Below are 14007 nucleotides of genomic sequence, written 5' to 3' on the forward strand. Positions count from 1 at the left end.
TCTGACACACCCAACAAGGACAAACCGTGATGGTGTCAGCCAGTCGCCAACAGTCACAAATGCCCCACATATATGATGCACCTAGAACACTCAGCCTCCCAGAGGTAGCATGCAGCTCACTGCGGGCAAGGGAATGGGGCAGGAGAGAGAAATGAGCATTAGTGCGCAATGGATGCAGCTTCGGTTTGGGAAGATGAGAGCCGCTGTGGAGCTGATGGTGGTGGTGTCTGCACAGGTAACAACACTGAGCCATACACTTAAAAGGATTTAATGGTTGGTCTTATATTGCACATATTGATATTAGTAAATAATTTGCTACATGTAAAAAAGTAAACAGCAGAACAGAATGTCTGTCCTCAAACTATAGCCCTGAACAGCAGAAATATCTTTAAACCAAACCTTGTCAGAAGATTAGATTATATTGTCAAGTAGTAGGATCCAGACACCCTGAACCCGATGCTGTGGGGCCGGACCGAGCATCTGGTGTCTTAGCCAATCTCTTGCATTCTGATGAGTTTCAGTATTTTGAGGATAAATCGGGCACTATTTCTGAAACTTTACTGCCCATTAAATCACCTAGGAAGACATTAAAACTCCCACTTCCCAGATCATAATGCATGTCAAAGACATTAGCATCTCTGGGGTAGTGGGGGGCCAGGCACTGAGAAAACCCCTCATTTATAACAATGTGCAATCAGAGATCCCACCATTGTAAAGGTGAATGTCTACTGCAGGCCAGCCACTTCTCCCAGAGCGACGGGCCTCACATAGGGAAAAGCTGCTTCTTGAGGCCACTGAGAAGAGCACAGCCAACAAGGAACCAGTCACTCCCATTCCCTCTCCTTTATGTTAAATTAAGGATGGTCAAACAGGTTCTCAAACAGGGTAATGCAGTCCAGACATTCACATTTAATAAATTGAAAGTTCTATCACATGTGTGAAGTTTTAAAAGCAAGTACCAGGCAATGGAACTAGCCATTTTAGTCACAAGACAATAGCAGGTTTATTTTTTCTTAAATGATGAAATATTTTAAAGTCTCATTTGGCCCAGGCTGGTCTTGAACTCACTATGCAGCCAAGGAAGGACTTGCACTTCTGATCTTTCTGTCTCTTCCTTCTGGCACTGGGATTACACCACACCCAGTTTTCTGTGGTGCTGGGGACTGAATCCAGCTGTGTGCATGCTAGGCAAGCACTGGGCTATGCCCTTAGCCCCAGCAGAGTTCATTCTGAAAACGCATAGACCTGGTATCAAAGTTGGGCATAACTTGAAACCTTCTGGCCGTGTCCTTCCTTCAGTCCCGTTGGCACACCCGTGGAGGTGAGCTGACACATTTGAAGCCTTTCGTGAGTACATTCCTGGACGTCCTCCCTTGCCATGTTTCTGGAACAATCCATGAGAACCCCTGGGAAGCATTTATAGTTGCCATCCCAGGAACAGCTGGGATGCTCAGGCTGCCACAGGTAGCCTACCTGAGTAGGCTCCTGGCACATGGCAGGTAAGTCACAGCACCACTGATGTTCTGGGACAATGTGGCCTCCCACAATTAGTCAGTCCCTCTGCCACAGCTGCCACCCTCCTGGCTTCTGGACCTGCTTTGTCCTCAATGCATGCGTGACCACCAGCAACAAAACAAAACGGTGGCAGCCACCCTCATCATACTAAGGTCTAGTTTACAACATGGTTGTATGTTGGGGTGCAGGAGGGACTGGGGGCCTCTTCTCTTTTGTAGCACTTCACAAATGCAGGCATATAAAAGTTCCAAAGCCCCTACCCTGCAGACTTGATGTTATATTAGACTTTGGAAAGAAGAGCATCACCGCAGACTAAGCAGCAGTAACTGCCCGAGTGACAGGTGCCCCGGGGAAGAGCTGCAGTTGGCCCCAGAAGAACAGCTTCTTCCAGCCATGGACTCTGAGCACTCAGATTCAGGGACCATCAGCTGCAAGGCCCATGGCATAATCTATGGTGTCCAACCAGGGCGAGCTGCCTGCATTCACAGGACAAAGGGGTAGGGGGAGGATGGGGCAGAGAAGCAGCAGCAGCAGCGGGTAAACAGCTGTCCTTGTTTGTACTGGCTCTAAGTCACTGTCCACTTAAGGCCTTTCTAGTTCCTGGAAATTCAGCCCTAAACCTCATCTTCTCTCCGTCCCTTGTCCGAGAGAAGCAATGAGGGCTCCCGGGAACAAGGACCACACCCAGGTAGAATGAGGAGAGCCCCGGGCTCAAAGTCCAGGGCCAGCCCTTTCATTTTGCAGACAGCAAGATCATCCCCTGGAAGCCATGGTGTCTGGCTCTGGGACTCATTGTCTCTCACTGCCCTCTCTGGGTCAGAAGGCCCCAGGGCCCTCCAGCCTATAGAGGTTATGAGAAGTGGGGAGAAGGGAAAGAATGAGAACATGGGTTGCCCAGTCCACAGCCCTGGCATTAGGGTGACAAATACTTGGAGGGATGCCAGCCATCTGGTGCCTTGATTCTTCCCCATCTCCCCAGCCAAGACTCAGATCTAGCTACTCTGGACTCTTTCTATCCTATTTATCCCATGCCTTAAATTGCTCAGATTTGGGGCGGGGTTATTTTGTTGAAAAAAATCAAAGCTGCAATGCAAGGCATGCATTCTCATAAGCAGATTTCTAAGGACCGAATGCAGACAGTATGGACTTAGTCTGGCTGCATGCCACTCCCGCCAGCCCATGTGATGAATGCACGCCCATCCCTTCACAGTGCACAGGAGACACGCAAGCCCAGGTGCATCATCAGCAGGGCCCCTCTGGAGCCAGACAGTAGGGAGATAATTCGGGGACAATAAGGTGTACACAGAGAGTCTGAGGCAGCTTGTGGAAGAGCTCTGTAAGATGACAAGCCCCAGGCATACAGCAGAGTCCGGGAACAAGCCTATGACAACAGCAATAGCATCCGCAATAACACTTATCATGCTTGTTCCTATTGCTGCGCACAATTCTCGGGCCGCCCTGGCTGTCCTGGGAGACCACCCTTGCTCCAAGTCTTGGGCACCTGTAGGTCTAAGTCTGCTTCTGCCCACCATTGATATGAACTACTTTAAAGAGTAGCTGGCCCTGATAGCTGCCGATAAATGAGCCAAGATGCTGGAGAAATGCGGCATGGAATGGCTGTATAAGACACAGGCGGCCAAAACCGTGAGCTAGTGGCTAGACCCCGAAGGGTTGGGTGAGAAGGGTCTCTCATTTTGGAAAAACACAAAATATTAAAAGTCCTAGATGGAAACAGCATTGTTGCTGTCTCTGCGGAACAATGTGTCCTGGGTACCTTCAGGGAGCACACGTCCTGTGTCTGCATAAGTGCTCTTCAGTTGCTCATTTGCATGAGTATTTTTCTAAGGAGTGTGTCCCGAGGGAGCACGGAAATGGAGTAAAAATAGCATTGCATAGCTGTTGACTGCCCTGGTGGCCGCAGTAAGCACAGGGTGTGCCGAGAGTGACGGCGCTGTCACACTGTCACGTGTCGTCCCCCACAGATGAGGAAATGCAGGCTGGGGACAGTCAAGTGAGGTCTGTGGGCAGCAGGGCCTGGTCAGGACCAAGTCTGCCGAAGACTGAGATTACAAAGGGTGCACAAAGCTTTCGTGTAAAGTTGGGACAGTCTTCAAAGGTACACTGCATGGCTCCTTTCAGCTAGGATTTGGGACTCCAGGCGCTTTCTTTCCCTTTCTGATCTTCTCCCGCCACCCTGCCTCAGTCCAATCAGAATGAGTTTCAGGTGTGTCCCGAGGAGAGCTGAACTTCAACCGTGTCTTAGTCACTTTTCTACTGCTGTGAAGAGACACCAAGAACGCAGCGACTAATAAGATAAAGGATTTCATTGGGGACTTGCTTATGGTTTCAGAGGGTTAGCACCTGACCAGCACAGTGGGCATCATGGCAGCGGGTAGGAGGCAGGGAGATGAAGCAGGAGCTGAGGGCTCACAACTGCAGACACGACCACTAGGCAGAAGCGAGGGTAACTGGGAACGGAGTGGGCTTCTGAACCACAAAGCCCATCCCCAGTGCCATACCTCCTCCAACAAGCCCACACCTTCCAATCCTTCCTAAACAGTTCCACCAGCTGGGACCAAGCATCCAAACATACGAGCCTGTAAGAGTCTTTCTTTGCAGCCTATCAGATGCTTGGAGACAGCAGATTTGGGAGTCTGTGGATGAGCACCATTCTGGACCCATCCTTCAACTGGCACAGCTTGAATATACAGATTCAAACATCCGTACTGATGCCAACTGGCCAGCGCCTAATGCCACTGAGTCTGGCCCGCAGGTGTCCCAGCTGTGGAGCGTCTGTGCAGGAGCACCGCAGGAGACTTTCCACTAGCTCCCTGAAGCTCCAGTGGGTTGATCTGTGCCCAGGTTCATCATTCTAACTGGCCAATGCCAACTCCAGACCTGGCAGGTCTAGCAAATGCAATGCAGTACTTCAGCCTGGGATGCTCAAATTGTTCTCTTATGTTAGGGAGGACCCGAAGCTGCAAGCAATTAACACCGATTCTGTGAGACTAGGGAGAGAGGACCAAGACAGCAGACACTCACAATGACTATTTCTGTCCATATGGAAAGATGGCATGGTGTGTGCACGGTGAAAAAACAACTTCAGATACGTTCCTAAAGCTTGCATTTTAAATTGGAGTTTTAAATTTTATTCTAGGAAAATCATTTCAGTTCTTTCACATCAGAAGGAGAGCCATAAGTGATCTAAAACCCTGCTGGATGCACCACTAAATAACTAACGTGGTGAACGAGCTCGTGTATTAGTGCGAACTTCTCAAACTGCATACATCACAAGTGTAACCAGTCATGGAATCTCGGTACTCAGAGGGGCCTTGGAAATCACCTGTCCTCAAAGCAAGACTCGCGGAGAACAAGTGGGCAGTCCAGAAAAATCCTTCTTGGCCCGAGAACGGTCAAAGAAACCAGGAGTGGCGAGGCAGAGTGCAGAGGGTGAAGGCGTTGCCTGGGTTCAAAGCTCTGCTTTGCTCTTGGGTGGCAGCATAAACCAGGACGATGGCTGTCCCTGCAGTAGCTACCTCCTCATTGCTGTGGCTAGGCAGACACCTAACAAGAAGCAACTTAAGGCAGACAAGCTTTATTCGGCTTCACGGTTTAAGGGGGCACTCACAGCTGTCCTGGCGGAGGGGCATAGTGGGGGGGTGAGGTGACTGGTGTCCTTATGTCTGCAGTCAGGAAGCAGAGAGAGATGAAGGCAGATACCCTGCTTGCTTTCTCCTTGGTTAAACCTTCCTGGAAACCCCCTTATACGCATGCCCAGAATGTTCTGGGTGGTTCTAAACCTAGTTAACAGTGGCGATTAGCCATTGCACTTCTTACCTTTGTAGGATAGGGACTTGCAGCTGAGGTTACCCCCAGTCATACGGTAGACAATCCATAGGAAGAGTGTGTTGCCTGGATTATGATGCCCAGGACATCAGCACCCAGAAAATTTTAGCTCCATAGAAAAGGGAGCCCCCAGACAGAAGCCAACACTTTACAGTGTAGCCTTTCTCTTATCTGCTCATGGAAGAAAAAAACTAATTGTAGGACCCATTGAACATTTAACCTGTCTGTATCTCTAACTCCAAATCTGCAAATCAAGGGCTTTGATTGAACACCCTCCAAAGGTCTCACAGTTCCCCAGATTCCATGTTTCTTCAGTTTGGATCATGCTACACCTTACAATGTCTGACCATGTGCTAACTCCAGGCCACGGGGCCCTGCTCCCCATCTTCTCCTTACGTTTAGCTCCATCTAAACAGAGATGGTGCTCACAGAATGGGAGTAGCCAAGCTGCTGGCTGTCACTCAGAGATCAGCTCCAGCTGTGTGTGCTGGGAGCAAATGGATCTGCTGCAAAGATAAGATTTTACCGCGAAGATGAGATTTCCAATGAGCTCAAGCAGTGAAAACGCTCTAAAGACTGTTCTCGGCCTAGCGGATGTGGCAGGAATTAAAAGCACAGATCCAGCCTCCTACACGCCGTCAGGTTTTAGTATGCTGTGCCTGAGAGGGGAGTCCCTTGATGCTTCAACTGAATTCCTCTCTCACTGGAAACATTTTTGTTTCAAACAGAAAAAACAAAATGGGGGCACATGCCAATCATAGCCTTCATACTCAAACCAGGGCAAGGGCTTTGGCATGCTGGACTAAGATCTCACGAACACTGCGCGTGATTCACCATGCCAGTGGCTTCAGCGTGTTTCGTGCCCAGGAGATCGGAGCTCTCCAAAGGCAGAGACTATACTCCATTCATATCTGGAGCAGGCACAGGTACGCAATAGGTGCTGCTGTACATTTCTAGGAACAGACAACAAACTACCACAAGCTGGGTAGCTTAAGACATTTATTTTCTCACAGGAAAGAGGAGACGAAGTTTGAGATGAAGATGCCGCAGGGCTGATGTCTCCTGAGTCCTCTTTCTGTGGCTTGCGGCTGGAGGTCTTCTCTAGGTTCCTGGCCACAGTCTCCTTTGTGATCCTGTCTGAATGTCACCGTTTTATAGGGTTAGGAACCAGCTCTGTTCATTTCATTAAGTGTCTTTTCAAACACCCTGTCTCTAAATAACCATGCTCTAAACCACCCAGGGCAGGCCTTTTCTATAGAAATTCTGGCAGTAGGGGTTGTGTGGACTCATACTTCAGCAACAGTATTGCTCAGGACAGTAATTTTTACATGAATAATAGGTAGGAGGGTAGGGTAAGAAAGAATGGATAGAGAGGTAAACAGCAAATATTTAATTAAATGAGTGTATTTGTAGGCTAAATAATAACATATAAAACTACACTGGTGGAGACATTGCACGTGTATGGATACGCATGTGAGTGTATGTGAACGTGCATGCGGACAGTAACATCTCAAGGGTTTTAAGTTACATGTTTTAATCCAGCAAACATTACTAAATTCTGTCAAGCTGGTGAAAGCTAGTCACACTCCGTCCGGCTCACCAATGGCATTTCCCCATCCTAATCATTCCCGTCTGTAATGACTTCCTGCAGCTCAGGTGTCGCCTGCCTTCCCACAAACACTACATTCTTAGAGCCCTCACGTTACAGGAAGAGCATGGTCCTATGTAGATCTGTTCGTGGTCTGACTCCACTCTACAACCTTTGTCCTTAAGGAGGGCTGGGGAGATGACTCGATACTTAAAGCTACACAAACAAGAGAACCAGAGTCCCGATCCCTGGAACCCCTGGAAATGATGGCTGGGCATGGCAGCCCGCCTGTAACTCCAGTCTCAGAAGCTGGCCCCGGGATCTGTGGGGCAAGCTGGCTAGTGAGGCTAGCCAGACCTGGAGTTCTGGTTCAGATTCAAAGAGCCTGTCTCAAAGAATAACGGGAAGAGTGGTTGAGGGAGAGTCCCAACATCAACCCCAAGCCTACATCCGCACATGGATGTTCACACATGTACACACAGGTACAAACATGCATCCACACACAGACATGCCCCATACATACACACGAAAAGAAGACAAATGAAAAACTCTATGGAATTAATGGGAAGAGGGAAATGCCCACTGGTAATCTCTGTGAGTCCCTGTTCTATACGTTTCTTGAAACTGAGGTTCAGGAGCCAGTTCTCCATCACTAATATTGCTTCTCCAGTTTCTCATGTAGCTGTAGCATGGGCTTGGCCATGCGTAAAACTATTGGGGTGGGGGTGGATCTGTGTCCAGACAGGGGTCAGGGAATCTCTCCTTCACCATGCCCTATGATACCCCGTGGCTGACCCAGAGTTAGTCGCCTTAGCGCCAGCTTCCATCACAACAGGGAGAGCTGCCAGAGGCTAGCCTGGCTCTCGGAATGAACATGAGAAGGCACATTCGCTCACTAGTATCATGAAGTGAAGTGGACACGAATTCATTAATTCCTTGCTTATCCATTCCCTCCTGGAAAAATCATTTAACAGACAAGCCAGGGAAAACATGTCCCTTGTGATGATTTTTTGAAATTCCATTATAATATATACTATTTCTGCACTTAAAAACAGAGAGATAAATGGATGGTGTGGACTCCATCTATATAATAGGAGAATTAGATATTAATATTTAAAAACAAATTTATTGCGGTCCTTTGTCAGTGACAGTGACAAATTGCTGTAACTTTGACCTCTGGGCAGATCGCTGCCATAAACGTGGGGAAGGCCCTCTGCTGCTTCCCCTGGGACTTTCCAAGAAGAGGTGGTGGATGCCATTAGGCAAGACGCCATTGATTTAGATACATGTGTAGAAGGGCACCGGCTGAAGAGGCCTAGGTGCCTCCCAACTGCAGAATGATTGTGCTGCCCCATCCCCACACACCTAGACATCTGGACCAGAAATTGATCAAATACATTTGTGCTGTAAAAATTCTTGTCAAGAATTCGAGCCAAAGTGATTTCTGACCCTTCTCCATCTGTCTGTCTTTTGAAAATGTGTCTTGACTGTCCTATTTCAGACATGTTTTATTGTGAACCATTTCACATCCTTCTTGAGAAAAAAGGCACTGTATAAATCACGCCAGAAGACAGACCCCTGAACCAACACGGGACGCACAGGACATGAACAGCACAGTGGGCAGGAGATGAAGCGAGGGCTGGTTTCCCTCCGGCCCACCTGACCGGGGACACCTGTCCCTCGCCTGCTGGGATCTGTGTTCTGTGGGGCAAGGAGCTCTGACCTGCCAGGGGCATCTCACTCACCAAGGCTGCTGTGCTGACAGCTTCACATCACAGAGAGGCAAGGATGCAGTGGCGAGAGCCACCACGTGGGCCATCTCTTGGCTGTCTCGATAACCTTTCGAGTAGAGGTGACTGGCATGTGGACTGAGAAGGAATTCTGTCACCAGATGACTTGTAGGGGCAGGGAAGAGAGTGGGAAGTTTTTTGTGCTCAAGACTGTAAGAAAGTATAGCTCCTCCACAAGTCCACAGAAAATAAAGTGATTGGAAGGCTAAATTATGTGGAGGTTAACGCTCACCATGGGGGTCATGGAGAAACCAGGAGTTGGGCCCCATTTTTCCAAATGTGCAAAGCTCATCTTCCACCTGAATCACGAATGGTGACCAGCAGTGAGACGAGGTGGCACACACAAAACCTCCAACACGGTGCCAGGGTTGTGGTAAATGCTCAGCACGGCTTAACCATTAGTGAGAACTGGTAAGTCATGAGACCAGATGCTCTGAGACCTTGGCCGGTGACTTAAATCACATAGAATTTCATTCCAGAAAGACTGGAGGCTCCATATAATTTATTCTGCCTATCCATTCATATAAAACTCTGGAGAGGAAGGTAGCCAAAGAAGAGTGTTATGTCCACATGATGCTCACTTAGGCCAAAAGAAGGAATTTGCAGTCAAGCGGATACAAAGGCGACATACAAAGTCAGGGAAGTGGAAGGCTGGGGTGTGGGGTGACTCAAACAAACAACCCCAAGAGCCACCGGAACATGCTCAGGACAAGAAAAAGAATAAGAGAAATGGTGACCTCCTGTTTGATCAGATGACACTGTTAATTTAGAGATAGCACAGTGAGAACAGAATTTCTCTGTTCTTATTTGGTTTTCATCTTTTCTATAAAGAACAATCTTCAACCAGCGAAGAGAACAAACCCCCAGCCAAGAGGAAATGAAAGTCTGAGACAGGGCAGCGATAGGAAGAGGGCGCCTGGCGGCTGCACCTGAGCCTCCAGCCTGGATCAGTGTCATCCCAGGGCTGTTTGGATTCTGAACGTGTACCCAGATACTGTAATGAGAGAAGCAAAAGCAACCAACAGTCAGAGTCAGAAAGAGAGAGAGAGAGCAGGCAGAGTGAGCCCAAGGATCCTGTAAGAACAAGAAATCATGATAGCAATTTCTGGCTATCCTGGAAAAGCAAAGATTTCGCTTTAATGTTTTTGGTCTCTTGTTAAAATCATAGCCAGTTCTTCAGCCCGGGTTGACCAGAGCAGCCAGATTCTTAATTCAAATGATTCAACAGCCCCAACAGTCTTTCAGGAATGCTCAGACTTCCCTCTGAACCTCCAGGAGCCAGATCTCCACTGTCTGCGCTGCTCTCAGCATTGACTTCTAGGTTCCCACAGTGGCTCTAAACACACAATGGTTTTTCTATCCCTAAGTTTCAAAGTTCCTCCTCAGTCCTTTCCAAAATAAGATGGCCCAGTCTGCTACAGCAATACCCTACTTCTGGGACCAATTTCTGTCTTAATTAGGGCTTCTATTGCTGTGATAAAACACCATGATAAAAAGCAACTTGGGGAGGAAAGAGGTTTTTTTTTTTTTCAGCTTCTAACTAACTCTCAGCTCATACTCCATCACTGAGGGACGTTGAGGCAGAAACTCATGGCAGGAACTTGGAGGCAGGAACTAAAGCAGAAGCCATGGAGGAATGTTGCTTAGTAGCTTGTTACCCATGGCCTGCTCCCCATGGTTTCCTCAATCTGCTTTCTTTTACTATCTAGGACCATGGGTGAGCCAAGGGTTGGCACCATCCACTGTGGGCTGGTTCTTCCCACATCAATCGTTAATCAAGAAAATGCCCTATTGACTTGCCTGCAAGCAGTCTAAGGGAGGCATTTTCCCAACTGAGAGTCCTCTTCCTACATAATTCTAACTTGTGTCGATTTGACAAAAACCAGCCAGAACACTACTATCATCTGGAAAAAAATGGCAAGATGATAACATATGAAAACTGAGAGACAAATATCTCAGTTTTATTATTAGAAACTTCTAGCCTGGCGTGGTGACACATGCCTTTTATCTCAGCACTCAGGAGGCAGAGGCAAATGGATCTCTGAGTTTGAAGCCAGCCTGGTCTACAGTGAGTTCTAGGCCAGCAAGGGCTACACAGCGAGATTCTATCTCAAAGCAACAACAAAACAATACTGCTGGTAAAATTCTAGCACAGAAGAGACACTTGTGTGGAGCCAGGAAGATAAACATTGTCTGCCTAAGCTCATTCAGATGGCATCTGTGTTCCATAGCCACTGCCTAGCCAGGAAATAGTATCAGACCAGGCTACACAGTCTTGGTGGAGCAGGTGTGGATGTACGGCCTCTATGACAGCACCACTGAAGGCACCCAGGGCAGCTGCAGCTACAGTGACCAGACTGGAGATGGGATTCGTCTGTAGAGGGAATTTAGTAGCACATGTCTCAGTCATGGATACCTGTCTTCCAGAGGGCAGGGGTGACTTGGAGGACGGAGATCGTTTGCTGACATCTGCTGGGTGAAAGACCAGGAAACAGCTGCTGAGACGGAGGGGCTGAGACCTCAAACTGTGGAAGCAGAGAGTTTGTGTTCACATCTCAGTTCTACCACTTCCTGGATGCGATGTTAAAGAACTTCTCAGCTGATATAAAATAACATATATTCCAGTGTAGGTGGATATATAGACACATAGTTTAAGTGAGATTAAGCCACTTGGAGGTAACAAGGTGTCCCTAAAACCCATAGACTAGCCAACAAAAATTTCAGTGCCAGGCATGGGAAGCCTCCCTTCAAGTGTGTTGGTCAGTAGAGTCCAAGAGACTGACAAAACAATATAGGTTATTGCCATTGCCTTTGGTTGGCTCCCAGAAACTGAAGGCATGACCCTATCGTTGAATGCACTACATACTTTGGACAGAGGACTTAGGGGATTCATACTAGAACTGATCTGGAAGCCCCACCCTAAGGGCTAGCTTTCATAGCACTGGAAGGGACTCCATTAGCTGCCAAAAGAGGAACACCATCAGCAGTCCCACCTATGCGTGATGCCTTCAAACCACAACAGTGACTAGAATGGCAAGACACCCAGAAAGGCACAATAGCGGGGTTTCTATCCTGGTGGAGACCAACACCCATCTGACTGGACCTAAGGCTAATCATGCCTGGTACTACAAACCTAATCCATGACCCACACAGCTTACAGGTTGGGATCACAGTCTATCACTAAGGGAAGTCAGACCAGAGGCTCAAGGCAGGAGTCTGGGGGCAGGAACTGACCCAGAGACCACAGAGGAAGCTGCTTCCCGGCTTGCTCCTCATAAGTCACAACCAGGACCACCTGCCCATGAGTGGCACCACCCACAGCTGGCTGGACTCTCCCACATTGTTCCGTTAATCAAGACAACGTCCCCACAGGCTGGCCCACAAGATAATCTAATGGGGACTGGTGTGGGAAGACCTTCTGTATATGTGTTGCTTTTATTGGTTAATGGATAAAGAAGCTGCTTTCAGCCAATGGCTTAACAGAATAGAGCTCAGATTCCTACTCCTCAGATATTGCCTGGGTTTATGTCAAGGTGACAAAATGTAATCAGCACAAAGGGCTTGATGCCAAGCTTGGTGGCTGGAGTTGAGTCCTCTACATCACATGGTAGAAGGAGAGAAGAGGCCTCTACCCATATGGCATACTCCCCCATACACACCACACACTAAATAAATAAGGAATTTTAAAGAAAGATTAGAAAATGGCAATAGGCATGTGAAAAAGTACTCAAGATGATTACTCATCAGGGAGTTCCTGAACTTAAGATAGCATCTCCTCATGGTTCATGAGCCTCTCTCATAGCTATAGACCCTCCCCAAAGGAAGTCGCCATTTCACAAAGATATCTGTATCCTGTGTTTATTAAAGCAGTATTCCCAGCAGCCTAGATATGGAAACAACCGCCATGTCTATCAACAGATGACGTGGTCATCAACAGATGGAGAACGCTGAGGCTGGTGTAGTGGAATACTCCTCTAGCACTCCCACTGGGGTGGTAGGATCTCAAGTCAGAAGTGAGCTGGGTTACTTATTGAGAACCCCACCTTTCCAAAAAAGTTGTGGTCTAAGTATATATATATATAAATATGTGTGTGTGTGTGTGTGTGTGTGTGTGCATGTGTGGTTTATCTCTTCCTACCCCAATCTGTTGACACAAGTCTTATAAGCTGTATGCTTTCAGTAAGACTTGGTTGAGCTGAATTTGAAGGACATTCTAGAAATCAGAATGTTAACAATATTAACAGTAATGACAGCCAATATTTATCAGTGCCAAGCTCTTTTACATGCCTTAGCTCACTAGTCATCACAAACCCTAATGGCTATGGAAATAAGCCAAGTGACCAGGGACAGATAAATGGATAAACACAACATGGAGTACATGTATGATGGAATACTGTTCAACCTTAAAAAAGAAAGAAATACTGGCATATGCTAAAAGCATGGATGGACCTTCAAGGTACTCTCACAAAAGCTATAGGTTCCCACTTATACAAAGTACTCATAGGAGACAAAACCATACAGACAGGAAGGAGAGTAGTAGCTGCCAGGGGCGATAGGGAGGGGGATGGAGAGCTACTGTTTAATGAACATGCTCTCAGTTTTGCAAGATAAAATTTGCAGTGATGGGTGACAGTAATGGCTGGGCCACATTGTAGGTTATCATTGAACTTCACAGATAAAATTGGTTAATATGATTAACTAGTTACTTTGGGTGGTTTTTTGAAACACAATTTTTAAAAATAGGGGAATACTTCATAAACTAGACTTTTTTTACATTAATTATCTTTTTAAAGTTTTTTTTTGGTTTTTGAAATTATACTATAATCATCTGGTTTCCTCTTCTGTTTCTTCCCTCCAACCCCTTCGATATAATCTCTGCTCTCAAATTCATGACTTCTTTTTATTTAATTGTTGTTTCATAGTATGCATAGTATAATACATATTCCTAAATGCATGAGTATACTGGGGAATAACCCTTCTGTACACTGTGAATATGCATTACTCTCATTGGTTAATAAAGAAGCTGATTGGCCTATAGCAAGGCAGGATAAGGTTAGGAGGAGCAATCAAACTGAGGATACTGGGATGAAGGAGGGCAGAGTCAGAGGAGATGCCAGCCAGTAGCCGAGGAAGCAGAATGTGAAGAAAATGAGGTAACAAGTATAAGCCACATGACAAAGCATAGATAAGACATATGGGTTAATTCAAGTGTAAAAGTTAGCTAGTAACAAGCCTGAGCTATTGGCCAATTATTTACAAATAATTTAA

At 47.1% G+C, this 14007-nt stretch overlaps 1 protein-coding gene across 2 annotated transcripts in view; it reads right to left on the reverse strand.

Moving 5' to 3' along the window:
* The window catches only part of Nubpl (nucleotide binding protein like), a 323396-nt gene that overhangs the window by 78059 nt on the left and 231330 nt on the right, over positions 1-14007 (reverse strand). Inside the window, exon 11 of one of the 2 annotated variants that reach the window (XM_038336360.1) lies at positions 6344-6498. The exons of the other annotated variant lie outside the window; for it this stretch is intronic. Coding sequence (XP_038192288.1) covers positions 6463-6498 — 36 coding nt within the window. The 3' untranslated portion in view covers positions 6344-6462. Of the gene's footprint in view, positions 1-6343; positions 6499-14007 lie in introns of those variants that run through there. 2 annotated transcript variants of the gene reach the window in all.

Source organism: Arvicola amphibius, chromosome 7, assembly GCF_903992535.2.
Source record: "Arvicola amphibius chromosome 7, mArvAmp1.2, whole genome shotgun sequence".
NCBI lineage: Eukaryota > Metazoa > Chordata > Mammalia > Rodentia > Cricetidae > Arvicola > Arvicola amphibius.